This window comes from Hippopotamus amphibius, chromosome 3 (assembly GCF_030028045.1).
Source record: "Hippopotamus amphibius kiboko isolate mHipAmp2 chromosome 3, mHipAmp2.hap2, whole genome shotgun sequence".
Taxonomy (NCBI): domain Eukaryota; kingdom Metazoa; phylum Chordata; class Mammalia; order Artiodactyla; family Hippopotamidae; genus Hippopotamus; species Hippopotamus amphibius.
The window spans coordinates 131,299,927-131,316,134 of NC_080188.1; the positions used below are offsets into that span (position 1 = coordinate 131,299,927).

At 49.1% G+C, this 16,208-nt stretch overlaps 1 protein-coding gene across 2 annotated transcripts in view; it reads right to left on the minus strand.

Moving 5' to 3' along the window:
- KCNQ1 (potassium voltage-gated channel subfamily Q member 1) overlaps positions 1-16,208 on the minus strand; it is a 342,239-nt gene that overhangs the window by 72,410 nt on the left and 253,621 nt on the right. For both annotated transcript variants that reach the window (XM_057726790.1, XM_057726789.1), the window contains one exon: positions 2,915-2,990. In XM_057726790.1, coding sequence (XP_057582773.1) covers positions 2,915-2,990 — 76 coding nt within the window. The remainder of the gene's footprint in view (positions 1-2,914; positions 2,991-16,208) is intronic.

Below are 16,208 nucleotides of genomic sequence, written 5' to 3' on the forward strand. Positions count from 1 at the left end.
AGGGTGTGGACCGCAACAGGGTAACCGATGCCCAGCTGACACCCAGGCCCCTGAGACTCATCTGGGAATTCGTAGGCCCCCACCCCGCCCCCCGTGCCTCCACCAGGGTCTGCCCAGCGCTTCTGGAGGCCTCCGTCAAGTGGCTGCCTGGGGCCCAGCGGGAGACATCACCTCAGCATTCTCTCCAGAGCTAATTTCCTCTGGCGGCAGCGGCAGAGGCTGAGGTGAGCAGAGATAATGCCGGCTGTCCAGACCGACCGACGGTGGACACAGAGTTCAAGGCAAACTTGAAGGGCTAAGAGGCTCTGGCTCCTCTGGCCAGACACAGGGGCGGCCAGCTGGGTACTTATCGGCCAGCGAGGCGGGCAGGGGGGCCACCCGCCACATCTGCAGCCCCTGAGGCCAGATGGGGGTGGGCATGCAGCAGACAGACAGACGGGCTGCTATGGGGGAGGGGACAGCATCCCTGACAGCTGGGCCTGGGTGGGGGGCCACCCCTGGAGCCCCACAGAGCTCCTCGTCGCCAGGGACTGTGTCCACTGCTTCTACCTCGGTGGGTCCCTCCTCCCTGGAGGCCTCCTGCTGCCGGCCCCTCCCGCTGCCCCGCTTCTAGCAGTGCTCGACAGCCTCTGCACCCGAGGGCAAACCGGGAGGCTCCTAGGAGCACCCCCACTCAAAGGGACCCACCTGCTTTATTCAAGGCCCCCCAGGGGTCCTGCATGCAAGGGAGGAGCAGGGAGAAGGGGAGCTGGGGCTGCCCGGCCTCCTTCCAGAAGGCTCCTGGGTCCCTTGCAGGACCCTGGCTCATGTCCTGAGGCAGAAAAGGAGACCCGTGGCCTGGAAAGGAGGCCAGCAGCCAGGTCTCTGGCCTGCATTTCTGTGACAGGCGCTCACCAGCACCCACATTTGCTCCAGCCTCTTGGGGGCCTGTCTGCTCAGGGTGGTCTGTGGTTCTGAGCTGGAAGCTGCCCACATCACCCCTGAGCTGGGCCTGCCATGAGCCCCAAGGTTCCGCCTTCCCTGCGGGGTGCCCCAGACCCTGGGAGCAGCCTGTAGGAAGACTGGTGTCCACCCCGGCATAGCCCTGCATGGCCCAACGGTGCCCCAGGCAGCGGGCTGTGGCCTCTGCCCTGCAGGGCTCTGCTCCGGAACGGTGGTGGCCCAGCTGCTCAGGCTGGGGACCGTCCCCATCCTGGAAGAGTCCCCACGGACCCCGCTGCTCCCCAGGTTGGCCTTTGTGGTTTTAGCCATTACTGCCAGATGCTCTCCAGCAAGGGCAACACATCTTGGCCCTTCCGGGGGCCTCCTCTGCTCTTGGGGACAGTCCCATCCAGACCTGACCCCTGAGGGGGTTCCTGCCATTGCTTCCCCACCTGGGAGGCCAGCCCGCCCTCGCCCAGTGACCCCTGAACTCCCTGCTTCACCAAGCCTCCCCTCGGCTGGCACCGCCAGGGCAGCTGGGCCCTCCTGGAAGGAGTGGCCACAGAACCCAGAAGCCCTCCATCCGGGGCCGTCGGACCTCGTCCAGAACATTGCTGGGTAGACCTCCTGGTGCCGGCGGGGAATAGCATTCACTGTGATTCTTTTGTTTCAACGATGAGGAGTCCCAGCCCCTGATGGGTGTCAGCACAACTTGCCCCAGTTTGGGGGGGAAAGGCCTCCCCACCAGGCTGCGGGCAGACAGACAGGCAGGCAGCAGAATGCCACTGGGGACTCTGTGCACCTCTCTCCCCCCAAGGTGGCCATGTGCGCTGCCGGGGAGTCGGGGGAGCATGGTGGCTGGCACAGGGCCCCATCAGGGCTGTCCTTGGGGCCGGGACCAGGGGCTGCTGTATCGGGGCAGAGGCTGTGTAAGGGCTGGGCACCCGTGGATGCAGCCCTGGGTCAGCCCCTTCGGCTCTTGTTCCACTACCGGCGGGGGAAGAGTTCCTCCCCAGGGCTGCCGGGGGTTGGGACTGTCTGGAACCCCCCACTGAGTCTGGCCCCGTGGCCTGGATGGGTGGGGGCTCTGCTGAGGGGTCTGGAAGGAGCCAGGGCAGCCTGGGGTGGGAGGTGCCGCCCAGAAGGGCCCGTGGGGTCTGGTTCTTGTCCCAGCCTTGCTGAGCCCCCTCAGGGGGTGGCAACAAGTCACCCCCAACCTCCCCCAGCTTGGTGAAGCAGGCCCAGGGGGTCTGGTGTTGCTGCTGGCCTCGGGGACCCCCAGCCCTGGCTCCGCTGAGGACTCACTTTTGAAAGGAACTGGTGGCCAAGCCTTCCAGGTGAAAGAGAATGGCCTCCCGCAAGGGTCCCTGCTTCCTAAGGCTCCCTGGTCTCAGAGTCAGGGCCGGGCTGGGCCCTGCTCCTCAGATGGGGGGCAGTCCATGAGGGAGGAGGGCACCAAGCTGGCCATTAGCTGGCATCCTCTGGGGGCTCCCAGGGGCCATGGCAGGAGACCCACCCCTGGAAGGAGTGCTGACGGGGAAGCCCGCAGCCTCCAGCCCCTCTCCCTGGAAAGGCGGGTCACCCCGGGGCACAGAGCAGGGCCGCTCTGCCCTCTGTTCTGACTCACAGGGTTGGCGAGGGGGACCAGGGTCCTGAGCCGGCCTGGGACGTGGCACTTCCTGCCCAGGCGATGCGGGGCAGGCTCCGCACCCTCCCTGAGTCACTTCCCATCCTGCCTATGGGGAGGGGCGTGAGTGAGCCCCCCGGGCTCTGCGTGTGTCCGGGCTCTGGGCTGGGCCCCAGGGTCCAGGGTCAATCAGAGAAGTGTCCCTCCAGGGTCTGCTGTCTTGGGGATGGATCCTGAAGCCGTGGTAGGGTGTCTGATGGGTGAGGGTCAGGTCTCAGATGCGGCAGGGTATGGAGACCCCGCAGCCTGCGCTGTGGGTGGGCGAGGGGCTTCCGGGGTGGGCCAGGGGCTGAGTGCAGGACTCACCTGGAATTTCTTCTTGGCCACAAAGTACTGCATGCGCCGGATGACCTTGATGGTGGCCCGGTGGTGCTCCCGCAGCCTGCGGCAGAGAACGGAAAGGAGGGCGTGAGTGGCCGCTGTGACGGTCACCCCGCACCCGCCACTGTCAGAGGCTCGGAGGCTTCCCACGTGCCGCCCCCTGCATGCGGGCTGGGCCCTTCCAGAAACAAGGAGAATGTTCAACTGCCTAGGAAGGGGATCTGGAAGCCCGCATCCTGGTAGCAGGAGGAGAGGCTGAGGCCAAGAGGCTTTTCAGTAGTGGGATGACCCCAAAGGGACCCCCGCCTTTCTTGTCGCTCGGAAGCAGGGTGGGAGTCAGGGTGCTGAGTTGGCAGTAGCTATGGCCCTCACTCACGGTAGAGCCACAGAAGCTTCTTTCTACCCTGGGCCTTCCCACCAGTAGAGCGTGGAGGGGTACAAACAGATGACACCTGGGCCCCTTTGAGCTGGAAGGTTCTATGGCCCACCCACTGGTACCCACTTGGAAAATACAGGGCTTCAGGACACATCAGCCAGGGACAGTTACCACCTGAGCCACTCTGTTAAGGGGACTGCATTGTCTCCGCTCTGAAGTTCCTTCCAGAAACATCATCAAAGAGGGAGAGACAATTGCTGATACATATATGCGTAGAAAACAGACTGGAAGGAAATACACCCACGTGGAACCAGTGGGGATTCTGCTTCTGGCTTGGAAGCTTGCATCTGACAAAACCTTCTGTTGAAAACACCCACCACCACAGCTGTGTGATGGCTTTGAGAGCAAGGAAGACCCCCAGGGCTGAGATTCCAGAAGAGAGACACACTGGGTGAGCCCATGTGTGCGCGCGCGTGTGTGGTGTGGGGCACATGGGCCACATGTGAGGCAGGGGCTCCTGGTCTGGCGAGACAAACGTGAGTCCAGAGTTGCAAAGACATCCGGGACGTGGTGGGCTGAGATCCTGGAGAATGGGGACCACAGAGAAGCATCCCCCACCCGCCACGTGAAGCATGTGTGTACTAAGCTGCACAGCAGGGGGTGAGAGTCTCAGGAACGGAGCAAAAAGCAGCCGCCAGAGGAGAGAAAGCTAAGCAGAGGCCTCCACAGACTCATGTCCCAGGCGAGAGGAGAATCGAGTCCAGGGTCACCAAGGAAATGGGGGCCGAGTAAACACCCCGATGAGACCCCCCAACCCTGCCATGGCCTCAGATCACCCCAGGCTCCACCCGGAGCAAGGTGCTCTGCACGGCACCCTTTCATGCCAGAGAAAGCTGTTATCTGTAGGGAGATAAGATCGTGGAGCCTCTATTTTTTTTTTTTTTTTAAATACTCAACATACTGGAAACCAAGGGACAAAACAGACCAAGGAAACAGATCTAAAGATGTGGTAGATTCAATGCCTCAAAGACTTGTAGCTCTTCCATCAAGAGATAGAGTTGGTTTTTCCCACTACTTGAATTTGGGCTGACCTTGACCCTTATAGTGATGAAGAGAATGCTGGGGAAGTCCCATCATGTATAACTCGTGTGCTCTTGGAAAGTGGTTGTGTGAACCCCCTGAGCTGGCTGGCTGGAGAGGCCATGTGCAGAATCGAGGTGCCCTGGCCGAGAGCCAGCGCCAAGCAACAGACACGTGATTGAGGCCATCTTGGACCAGCCAGCCAGCTGGTCACCCCACACAGGGCCAGCAGGACAGCCTCCCAGCTGAGCTGAGCCCAAGCTGAGCTGACTCACAGACTCATGTATAAGGAAAGAGTTGTGGCATGAAGCCACTAAATATAGGCATGGTCTTCCATGCCGCAGTAGATTAAGAGAAATTAGGACCCCAGAGTGGGGTAGGTCATAGCAACATCCTAAAAACACATACTGCTGGTTTGGGGACCAGGCACTGGGCAGAGGCTGAAAAACAAAAACAAAAGGCTGATCATAAGATGCTGTGCTTTGGACAGGGTGCTGTTTCTAACTGCGTGACACATTGGGGTCTCCTGGAGGGGGTGACTGAATTTTGCTTTGAGGGGAACGTAAAATGTTATGGCCAGAAGGCAGACAGGGGGAGGTTAGAAATGGGTGAAAATGCTTTGCAGTCCCCCCCAATCAGAGATTCCCCCCCACCCCTTCCGCTATTTCTATCATCGGGGAATGCTGCTGCCACGTGGACATGTCTGACCTGGGCTGTTAGAAAAGACACTTGGAGGAGAGCTGAGGCACCCTGGCCGACAGCCCGACAGCTCCAGGCTCCGGAGGGTAGCTGAGACCACCCAGTCACCGCCACGCTGGCACTCGCACAAGTCAGGTGAGACCACCCAGATGAGGAGCCAGAGTGCTGACCTACAGACTCAGTAGCAGTAGATGAGATGCTTTGCTGCAGAGTTTTTAGATAATAACTGTGACAAGTAGGTTCAAGAAAATAGATGACAAGGTGGAGAATTTCACCAGAGAAGTAGAATCTATGTTAAAAAAGAAAAAAAGGAAATTCCAGAACAAAAAGGACAATCATGGAAATTAAGAACGCAATAGATGCTCAGCTGTAAAAAGGAACACAACTGGGACATTTGTAGAGACATGGATGGACTTAGAGACTGTCATACAGAGTGAAGTGAGTCAGAAAGAGAAAAACAAATATCGTATATTAACACATATATGCGGAATATAGAAAACTGGTGCAGATCAACCGGGTTGCAAGGCAGAAATAGAGACACAGATGTAGAGAACAAACATATGGACACCAAGCGGGGAAAGCAGGGTGGGGGGCGGGTTGGGGAGGAATGAACTGGGAGATTGGGATTGCCATATATACATTACTACTAAGAAAAAAAAGTCAAATTGTACACTTTAAATATATGCAGTTTAGTGTATGGAAAGTGCATCTCAATAAAAGTTCTTAAAAAAAAAAAAGAATGCAATAGATGGATTTGATAGCAGAGGAGACGCAGAAGAAGGGAATGCTTGTGAACTGGAGAAAATAGCCAGGTTGGAGTATGGAGGGAATGCAGAATTAAACACAGAGGAAAAAATGCAAGACATATGAGATACGGTTAGAAGTTCTAACACATGTGACATCTCAGAAGGGGAGGAGACAAAATGGAGAGCAAATAATTTTGAAGACCCAGTAGCTCAGAATTTTCCCCAAATGATGGAAGACATCAGGCCACAGATTCCAGCAGCTCTCTGAATCCAGTTGGAGAGAGAGACAAGGTACAAGAGACCCAGGCCCATCCGAGTCACCCTGCTGAAGGCCAAAGGCACAGGGAACATTGCAGAAGCACTAAAGTCAGGGGGGCCCGGTAGGGGGGATGATGACACGTTATCCTGACGGCTGAAGGATAAAAGCCAGAATGGCATCCTTAGAGGGCTCAAGGGAAATTCCTACCAACGTAGCATTCTGTACCCATCAAATACATCCTGAAAAATGAAAGTGCAAGTGAAAGAATCCAGTCACAGAAGGATGACCACTGTACAGTTCCGCTTATAAGAGGACCTAGAGTCGTCAAGTCTATAGAGACAGGAAGTAGGATGGTGCGCGCTGGGCCAGGGAGGCGCTGGGGGAGGGGGAGTGAGTGTTCACTGGGGACAGGGTTTCTGTTTGCGAAGATGAAAAAGTTCTGGGGGTGATGGTGATGGTTACATGACAACATGAATGTGCTTAATGCTCCTGAATGATAGCTTCAAAATGGTTAAAATGGTGCATTTTATGTTAAGCATATTTTTCTATAGTAATAATAAAAAAAGAAGGTTAAAAACTACACTAAGAGAATTCACTGCTGGGAGACCTGCACTCACAGAATGACCCAGTGGGGTCCCCAGGTAGAGAGCAGTGATCCCATCCCAGAAGGATGCAGAGAAATACAAGAAGGAATTAGGAATGCAGAAAAGGGCAAATACGTGAGAAAGTTTAAATTAGTAAAGTGAATTGACTGAAATAATCATGATAATATTTCCTGAGGTTTAAGGTAATAGCTATCGCTAAAAACATACGATAAAAACAGCGTAAAAGGGAGGAGGCATCGGTGGAGTTAAACAGTGGCGAGCACATGCGTTGTCAGGGAAACGGTAAAAGCGCTCATCTGAGGTCCACTCCAGTGAGTCAAGGATGTGTGTGATAGTCTCTAGGCAACCACTGATGGAATAATAAAGGGCTGTAGAAGTAACAAGTTAATAGGGGGTAAAAACTAATAACAATTTTTGATTAATCCAAAGAAGCAGGAGGGAGATCAAAAGGAACTGACGGAACAAATGAAAATAAAAAAAAGTGAGATAGCAGACTGTGTGCATTGCAGAGGGACTAAATATTCCAATTAAAAAGCCAGATTCTCAGGTGGGAATTTAAAAAAACAATTTGATGTTGCCTATAAATATATTGAATTAGAAAGGCATAGAAACACATATTTTTGTAGGGGGTTTCTGCTACTCACAAGGAAGAGACGTCACCACGTAGGGATTTAGTGCTTTTCTAGATATGAGGAGATGCAAGGGTTGGGCTCATAAAATCAGGAAATTAGAAAGGCATAGAAATGTTGACAACGAAACGATAGAAAAAGATACATCATGGCGTAGCCAAAAGAAAGCTAGTGCAAGTAAACTAATATCAGACAAAGTAGACTTTAAGTATTACCAGAGATAAAGAGGGATATTTCATCATTTAAAAAGTGGTCAGGGGAATCCTCTGGCGGTCTAGTGGTTAGGATGCCATGCTTTCACTGTAGGGGGCATGGGTTCCATCCCTGGTTGGGGAACTAAGATCCTGCATGCTGTGCTGGGGGTGGTAAAAGAAAAAAAAGGGGTCAAAGTTTGGTAGGAAGAGATCAATTCTAAATCTGTACGTACTTAACAACCTAGGCTTCGAATATATAAAGCAAAAGCTGGCAGCACTAAAAGTAAGAGAGAAAATCCACAACCGTGGTGGGAGATTAGAATACACCTCTGTGGGTACACAGTAGCTATACCTACAGAGACAGAGGAGCTGTGAAAACATCTAAAGAGAGACACGTCTGAACAAACCAAGTAGGAACTTGATGTGATCAATGCTTACAGAACACTGCTCTGTGCCCGAAGAGTGTCTAAGCTTCCCAAGTACCCACGGAACATCTACTAGAAGGGACCACGTGCGGGGCTTGCAGAGCAAGTGCCAACAAATTTCAAAGAAATTAAGTCATATAGGTATGTTCTCTGACCACAGAGAAATTAAGCTGGAAATCAATAAGAAAAAGATAACTGGAAAATTCTCAAGTGTTTTGGAAATTAAATATCTCAAGGATCAAAGAGGAAATCTAATAAAAATTGGAAAATATTTTTAATTGAATAATAATAAAAACGTCACGTATCACAATTTATAGCTAAATAAGTACTTGAGGTACCATGAAATAAGTGCTTAGAGGGAATTTTATGACCTTAAATCACATGTTAAGAGAAGAGGAGAGGGTGAAGTCTGTCTCAAGAAGTTTAAAAATTAGTAAATTAAACCCAAAGAAGGTAGATGGGAAGAGCTAACAAAGATAAGAGTGCAATTCAATGAAATAAAAAACACACATTTCATTAAGGAAAATCAACAAAGCCAAAATTTGATTTTCTGAAGAGACTAACTAGAGATATTTAAAAAATCTATTTAGAGGATATTATGTACAAAAATAATTTTGATAGCTTAGATAAAATAAATTCCTAAAAACACCACAATGCATAAAATCAGACATAAGAAGAAATTTAAAAATCCACATTGCCCAATTTTAATGAAATAAATTAAATTTGGAATTTACACACAATAAAACTTTAAGTCTAGATGACTTCACCAGTAGATTCTTCCTTAAATGGGAAGAAATAATATCAGTTTTACACAAATCTTTTTAGAGGATTTTTATGAGTCAGTATAACCTTGATATCAAAACCCAACAAGGATGTTTCAAGAAAGAAAAGTCACAGGCCAATCTCTCTCGTAATCATAGATGCAAATGTCCTACCCTCAGTACCAACAAATTGAGCCCAATGCCATATGTAAAGACAGATGACCAAGTGTAGTTGCATCCAATTAGGCAAGGTTGGTTTAGCATCTGAAAACCAATCAACGTGATTCACCACATCAACAGAACAAGTAAGAAAAAAACATATAAGCAACTCAAAAGATGCAGAAAAACATTTGATAAAACTCAAGACCCATTCATAGTTAAAAACACAACTCTTGGAGAACTAGGAATAGAAGGACACTCCACGATGTAAAAAAACAAACACAAAAACAAACAAACAGGACTTCCCTGGTGGTTCAGTGATTAAGAATCCACCTGCTAGGCTTCCTAGGTGGTGCAGTGGTTAAGAATCCGCCTGTCAATGCAGGGGACATGGGTTTGATCTCTGGTCCAGGAAGATCCCACATGCCGTGGAGCAACTAAGCCCGTGCACCACAACTATTGAGCCTGCACTTTAGAGCCCGTGAGCCACAACTATTGAGCCCACGTGCTGCATCTACTGAAGCCCACACACCTAGGGCCCATGCTCCGCAACAAGAGAAGCCACAGCAATGAGAAGCCCGCGCACCACAGTGAAGAGTAGCCCCTACTCAGTGCAACAAAAGAAAGCCTGCACACAGCATAAAAGACCCAACACAGCCAATAAAATAAAAAAAAAAAAAAAAAAAAAAAGAATCCACCTTCCAATGCAGAGGGCACGGGTTTGAGCCCTGGTCCAGGAAGATCCCACATGCCAAGGAGCAACTAAGCCCGTGTGCCACAACTACTGAGCCTGTGTGCCACAACTACTGAAGCCCGCACGCCTAGAGCCCATGCTTTGCAACAAGAGAAGCCACCGCAATGAGAGGCCCACGCACCGCAATAGAGTAGCCCCTGCTCACCACAACTAGAGAAAGCCCACGTGCATCAATGAAGACCCAACAGAGTCAAAAATAAATAAGTAAATAAATAAATAATTAAATACATTTATTACACAAACAAACAAAATCTAAGCAAACATCATACTTTGTGGTGAAATATCACACACTTTCCTCCTGAGATGAGGAGTAGGACAAGGATTTCTACCATTACCGTTTCTGCTTAATATAATCCCAAAAGTCTCAGCCAGTGCACTGAGGTAAGAAAGAGGAAATGAAAGACAGAATAATTGGACAGGACAAAATAAAACTATTTTGTCACTGTTTGCAAGTGAAATAATCATATATGTTAAAAAACCTTCAGAATCTTCAAACTGTTCTATGGCTAAATGAATTTAGCAAGAACAATGGTTTTAAAGACTATACGAAAAAGCAACTGTGTTTCTCTCTGTTAGTAACAAGCAACTAGAAAGGGAAATAAAAAGATACCGGTTATAACAGCATCAAAACTGTTAAATACCTAAGAAAAAACCTCGTGGAGATGAACAAGACCTCTACGCAGAAACGTGCTAGACGTTAGTGAGAGAAACTAAAGAAGCCCTGAATCAACTGGGGGTTATAACATGTTCATAAATTGGAAGACTCTGTATGTGTAAGATGTGAATTTTCAGGTAGGGATCAGATGTAATTCCAGTGCATAGCACAGTGCTTTCTTTTTTTTTTTCCCCATCTTTATTGGAGTATAATTGCTTTACAGTATTGTGTCAGTTTCTGCTGTACAGCAAAGTGAATCCGCCACATGTATACATATACCCCCATATCCCCTCCCTCTTGAGCCTCCCTCCCACCCTCTCTATCCCACCCCTTTAGGTCTTCACAAAGCATCGAGCTGATCTCCCTGTGCTCTGTAGCAGCTTCCCGCTAGCCATCGCTTTTACATTTGGCAGTGTGTATATATGTCGATGTTACTCTCTCACTACGTCCTAGCTTCCCCTCTCCCCGGTGTCACACATATATATGGAATCTAGCAGAGTGCTTTTATGTCTTCATTTTTGGGGGCTCAATTTTCAAGCTGATTCTAAAATATTTGTGAAAAAGCAGAGGGCTAAGGGAGACAACACAATTTCGAAGAACAACAAAGTTGAGGACGCACACTACCAGAGTTCAAAATGTACTGTGAAGCTACCGTGATGCGATATTAGAATACTCTGTAAACACAGCCGTATTAGACACAGGATAGATCAGTGGGGCAGAATAAAACCTCCGGAAGCACAAACACATATCTGTGGTCACTGCGTGTATAACCAGGGCGCTATTGCAATCCAGTGTGGGAAAGAATGTTCTTTGCAATCACTGGTACCAGAACAATTTGGAAAGCTGTATGAAAAGATAGGAACCATGATCCCTGCCACTCATCAGTCACAAAATTAATTCAAGTTAGGCTTTAGATCAAAGCATGAGGGCAGAGACCATCAGGCCTTCAGAAGAGAGCAGGGGCATATCTTTATGACCCTGGAAGATTTCCCAAAACACAAGCAACTACAAAAAAACAAACAAACAAAGAAAAAACCTGACAAGTTGCCCTTCCTTAAAATTAAGACCTTCTAGACATCAAAAGACATCATTAAAGGAGTGAATAGACACTCTACAGGCTGGTAGAGGATATTTTTTGGATAAAGGACGTGTAGCCAGAATACATCAAGAACACCTACAAATCAATAAGGAAAAGGCCACACGATTTAAAAAGATGATTGAACAGGTGCTTTTCATGGAGAGTGTCCAAATGTCAATAAGCCCATCAGAAGGTGGTCAAAAACCCAAATGAGGTACCCATACGCACTTGCTAAAATGGCCAAAATGAAAAAGACTGACAACCTCCAGTGCTGGAGATGATGTGGTGTGATAGGCTCCCGAGTGCTGCTGGTGGGAACGTGTGTTGGTTCACTTTGGAAAGCTGTTTGGCTGTAGCCTCGGGCCCACATCACAACCCAGCATTTTCACGTCCAGACACTTACTCCAAAGAAACAGGTGCTCACGTCCCCCAGGTACATCTACCAGAATATTTACAGCAGCTTTTCTCATAGGAAGACAAAGCTGTACGCAAACACGATTCCCTGCAGGCCCAAGAACAGGCAGGACTGTTTTATGGCGAGAGAAGCCAGGATAGTGGTTTCCTGGCGGGGAGGGGGGCACAGTCCCTGGGGAGGGAGGGAGGAAACTTCTGGTGGGACAGAAGTGTTCTATGTCTTGACCTCATGCGTGTTTTATGTAGAGTATTTGTATGTAAAAATAAGCTGATCTGTTCACTTAGGATTTGTGCATTTTACAAGAAATAAATCATACCACAGTTTTTAAAAAGGCTTTCAAGATAAGCAGCTTTTAAAGTTCTCAGGGACAGGTGGTTTCTACTTAGCCTAGAGTTGGCTGCTTTTGAGTCCAGAATGTATGAGATGCTCTCCAGCGAGACCAAGGCCCCCCACACTCCTGGATGGTGCAAAAGGCACTCAGGTCTGTGTCCCCACATCTGTTCCAACCTGGGCTCACCTGAGCACATGCACTTTTCGGGGCCCCTGGGGCCCCTGCATGCAGCACCCAGGCCTGGTGACACTTCTACATGGCAGGGGGTGGCAACTTACACACGTCAGGACACACACACGCACGTGCGCACACACAGGCTTGGAGGTGGAGCCAAAGCAGGCCCTGGGAGGCCCTGAGATTCCCCCTCTGGGGTCAAGACCACTGGCCCCATGAGCTCCTCACCCCAGGCCTGAGCCATAGGAGGGGACGTCTCCTGGCCTCATGTCCCCCCTCCCCTTGCAGCCCCCCCAGGTGGTGTGGGAGCAGGCAGAGGACGGGGTCCCCATCAGGAAGGGCCCCCCTGGCTGTGACTGCCAAGGCCTCGATGCGGCCCGAGGTCCAGTGAGAAAGCTCTGAGCTTCTCAGATCCCACTTTGTCTGAACAAAGGACCACACCCAGCGATCGCTTCAGTGGCCTCCAGAGGCTGCTGCCCCCCTCGCCTCTGCCAGGTCCACGGAACAAAGCCGTGGCCTGTGTAACCAAGCAGTCCCCTAGGCCGACGGGAAGCCAGGGCAGGGGACACCGGGGCCGACCAGCTCCGCTCAGGCCTGCTGTGGCCTGGCCTCGGCTCCGATGACAGCCCCACGGCTGGCCTCCCTGCTGGACACAGATGACTCTGCGGTCTGTGGGAAAGGGCCTGGCTGGACGCTCTCTTGGAGGGCCTCCTCCCCGCTCCAGGCTGGGCTTGGCCCGGGGCAGGGGCGGCTGCTGTTTCTGGTGGCTCCAACACCAGGCAGGTGGGACAGGCGACAGGACTCGCATTGGGCACACTGAGCCCCACAGGAGAGGGCACGTCCCCTCCCCTCCACCTGAGAAAGGAGACACCCTCCACGCCCCTCCCTCGACCAAGAGAAGGACCGGATGGATATTAGATTTTATCAGCCTTTTTCCCCATCACTTGATGGGATCATACGAGCTTTCTCTTCAGCCTGCTGAGGTGATGGTTATGTTAACTGAGTTTTGAACACTGAACTGGCAGGTTTACCTGGAATAAATCTCACTTGGCTGTGGTGTTTCATTTTTTAATACATTGTTGTATAATTGGGTGTTCTTTCTTAATAATGTAGAAAACCCCCAGGGACCCACTGCTCAAAATAAAAGCTAGACCCTGACAGCTCCCAATTCAACCATCCCTCTGCCTTTTCTACCCTGGGAACCATTGATCTTGCAAGGGAATCTGCATCCCTCCGTCCCTGCTTTTCTGATTATATAACTTTATCACATGTATGTGTATCCAAAAAAGGGCATATCTTTTCTATTTGATTGATTTAAACTTTACAGAAAGGCATTATGCTTTTCCCTGGGTTTATGTTGTCAAGACCCACCCACACGGTTGTGTGTCACTCTGAGTTTTTCATTTCGACCGGTGGAAAGGACCCCTCAGTGTGGACATTCCGAGCACATCTCACTGTCTCTCCTGGACGGTCACGCGGCCTGGTGAGAGCAGGACGACACCTACTCCTGGCCACCTTCTCAGGCTGGGCATGGACTAGAGTTTCCCCTGGGCAAGTACCCAGGAGTGCCACAGCTGGGTCTTCGATACGTGAAATCCAACCTTTCAGGTGATGCCACACTGTCCTTCAAAGTGTTGGTCCTACTAGGCATCTCACCAGCAGTGCAGGAGAGACCCCAGGCCCCACATCCCTGTTGGCAGCCCCAGTGATCAGCCTTCGCGATTGACACCAAATGAAACCAGTGTCAGCAATGCTGTCACACACCGGCTGGCCACGTGTGCTTCCACCCCTGCGACAGGCACAGCCCTGGGCCATTTTTCTCTTCAGTTATTTGTGCACTTATTGATTAGTTAGTGTAAATTATCTTTTTTTCCTCTCTTTCTTTCTTCCTTCCTTCCTTCCTTTCTCTTTCTTTTTTTCATTCTCTCTTCTTTTCTCTCTCTCTTTCTCTCGCTTTCTTTTTTCTTTCTTCCTTTTTTTCTCCCTTTCTTCCCTCCTTCCTTCCTCTCTCTCTCTCTCCCCTCTTTCCTTCCTTCCTTCCTCCTTCCCTCCCTCCTTTCCTTCGTTCCTTCTCTTCTTTCTTTCTCCCTCTCTCTCCCCCTCCCTCCCTCCCTAGCTGTCTACCTATCTACCTACCAACTAACCAATCAATTCTTTGTCAGTTCATATATTGGGAATACCCATTCATGTATTAGGCAGAAAAGTGCTCCCCAGAGATGTTTTAATCCCCAGAACCTGCGAGTATGTCACCTTACGTGGCACAAGGGACTTCATAGCTGCAATTTGGTTCTGCACCTTGAGATGGGAAGACTGTTCTGGACTACCCAGGTGGGCCCAATTAGATGCCTGAGTCCTTGAAAATGGAGAACATTTCCCAGCTGTGGTCGGAGGAAGTCGTGACTAAGGAAAAAAGGCCAGAGAGCAGCAAGGTGATGGCTTTGAAGATAGAAGAAAGGGCCGAGGACCCTTTAGAAGCTGAAGAAGTTCAGGCATGGATTCTCTCCTGGGGCCTCTGGAAGAAGCCAGCCCTGTGATACCTTTCAGACCCTCAGGCTGTGTGGGACATCTGACCTACAGAACCGAAAGATGATACATGTGTGTTACTTGAAGCCACTAGGTTTGAGGGAGTTTGTTACGGCAACGATAGAAAACTAATGCAAATCCCAGTTTGCAAATTATCTTTTCACTTTCTTTAAGGTGTCTTTTAATAAGCAGGAGCTCTTATTTTACATAAACACATTTATTAATATTTTTCTTTCATAGTCAATGCTTTTGTGTTTTGTGTGAGAATTATTTCCTTAGGCTGTTTTGAAAGATACAAACTAACATATTTTCTAATCATTATAAGCTTTTTATTTGACATTTATTTCTTAGGCCCATCTGGAGTGAATTTTTGAATATAGTGTGAGATGGGGGCCCAAGTTCGCTTTTTCATTATGAAGAATCACCTATTCCAGTGATCGGCAATGCTTCTTGATCACACTTGAAAACCTCACACTTCTGCAGGTCTTTTCTGGACTCCCTATTCTACGGGGCTAACTGCTGATTCCTGCACCCACATTGCAGCATTTTAATTACTACGTGTCATATCATGTCCTGATATCTGGAAGGAAAGGCCTTTCCTTGATCTTCTCAAAAAAATCTTGGTATTCTTGGCTCTTTATTCTTCCACAGAAGTTTTAGGATCATCATATTAAGTTTCATGAAAAAAAAACCTATTAGAGTTTTTATGGTAATTACAGTGAACTTATAGATGAAGGAAGAAGAAATGAACTGAGATCTTTATAACATTGTCTCTTATTTATGGATACGGTATATCTTTCCCTTTATGTAAGTCTTTAAAATCTCTAAATAAAGCAAAAATTTGGTTTAAAAACTAACAAGGACTTCCCTGGTGGTACAGTGGTTAAGACTCCAAGCTCCCAATGCAGGGGGCCTGGGTTCGATCTCTGGTCAGGGAACTAGATCCCACATGCATGCTGCAACTAAGAGTTTGCATGCCACAACTAAGGAGCCCACATTCTGCAACTAAGGAGCCTGTGAGCCACAACTAAGGAGTACCCCTACTGCAACTAAGACCCAGCACAACCAAATAAATAAATAACTAAAAAAAAAAAAGACTAACAAAATAGATAAAGCTCTGGTAAGAGTGAGAGAAGATAGAAATAAAAATATAAAAGAAAATAAGAAAAAACTATAAGTAGGGATTTAAAAGATAATAAAAGAATATTCTCAACAACTATATGCCCAAAACTGGAAAACCTACATAGGAGCAGGTATATTCTTAGGGGAAAAAAGTCTAACTCAATAGAAGTGACTCAGGATGGAATAAAACATTTGAATAAGCCTACAACTACTGAAGGTTTTAAAGTGGTAGTTAAATATCTTCTCACAAGAAAAAAACCAGGCCCAGATGGCATTATCCCAAATCCTACCAAA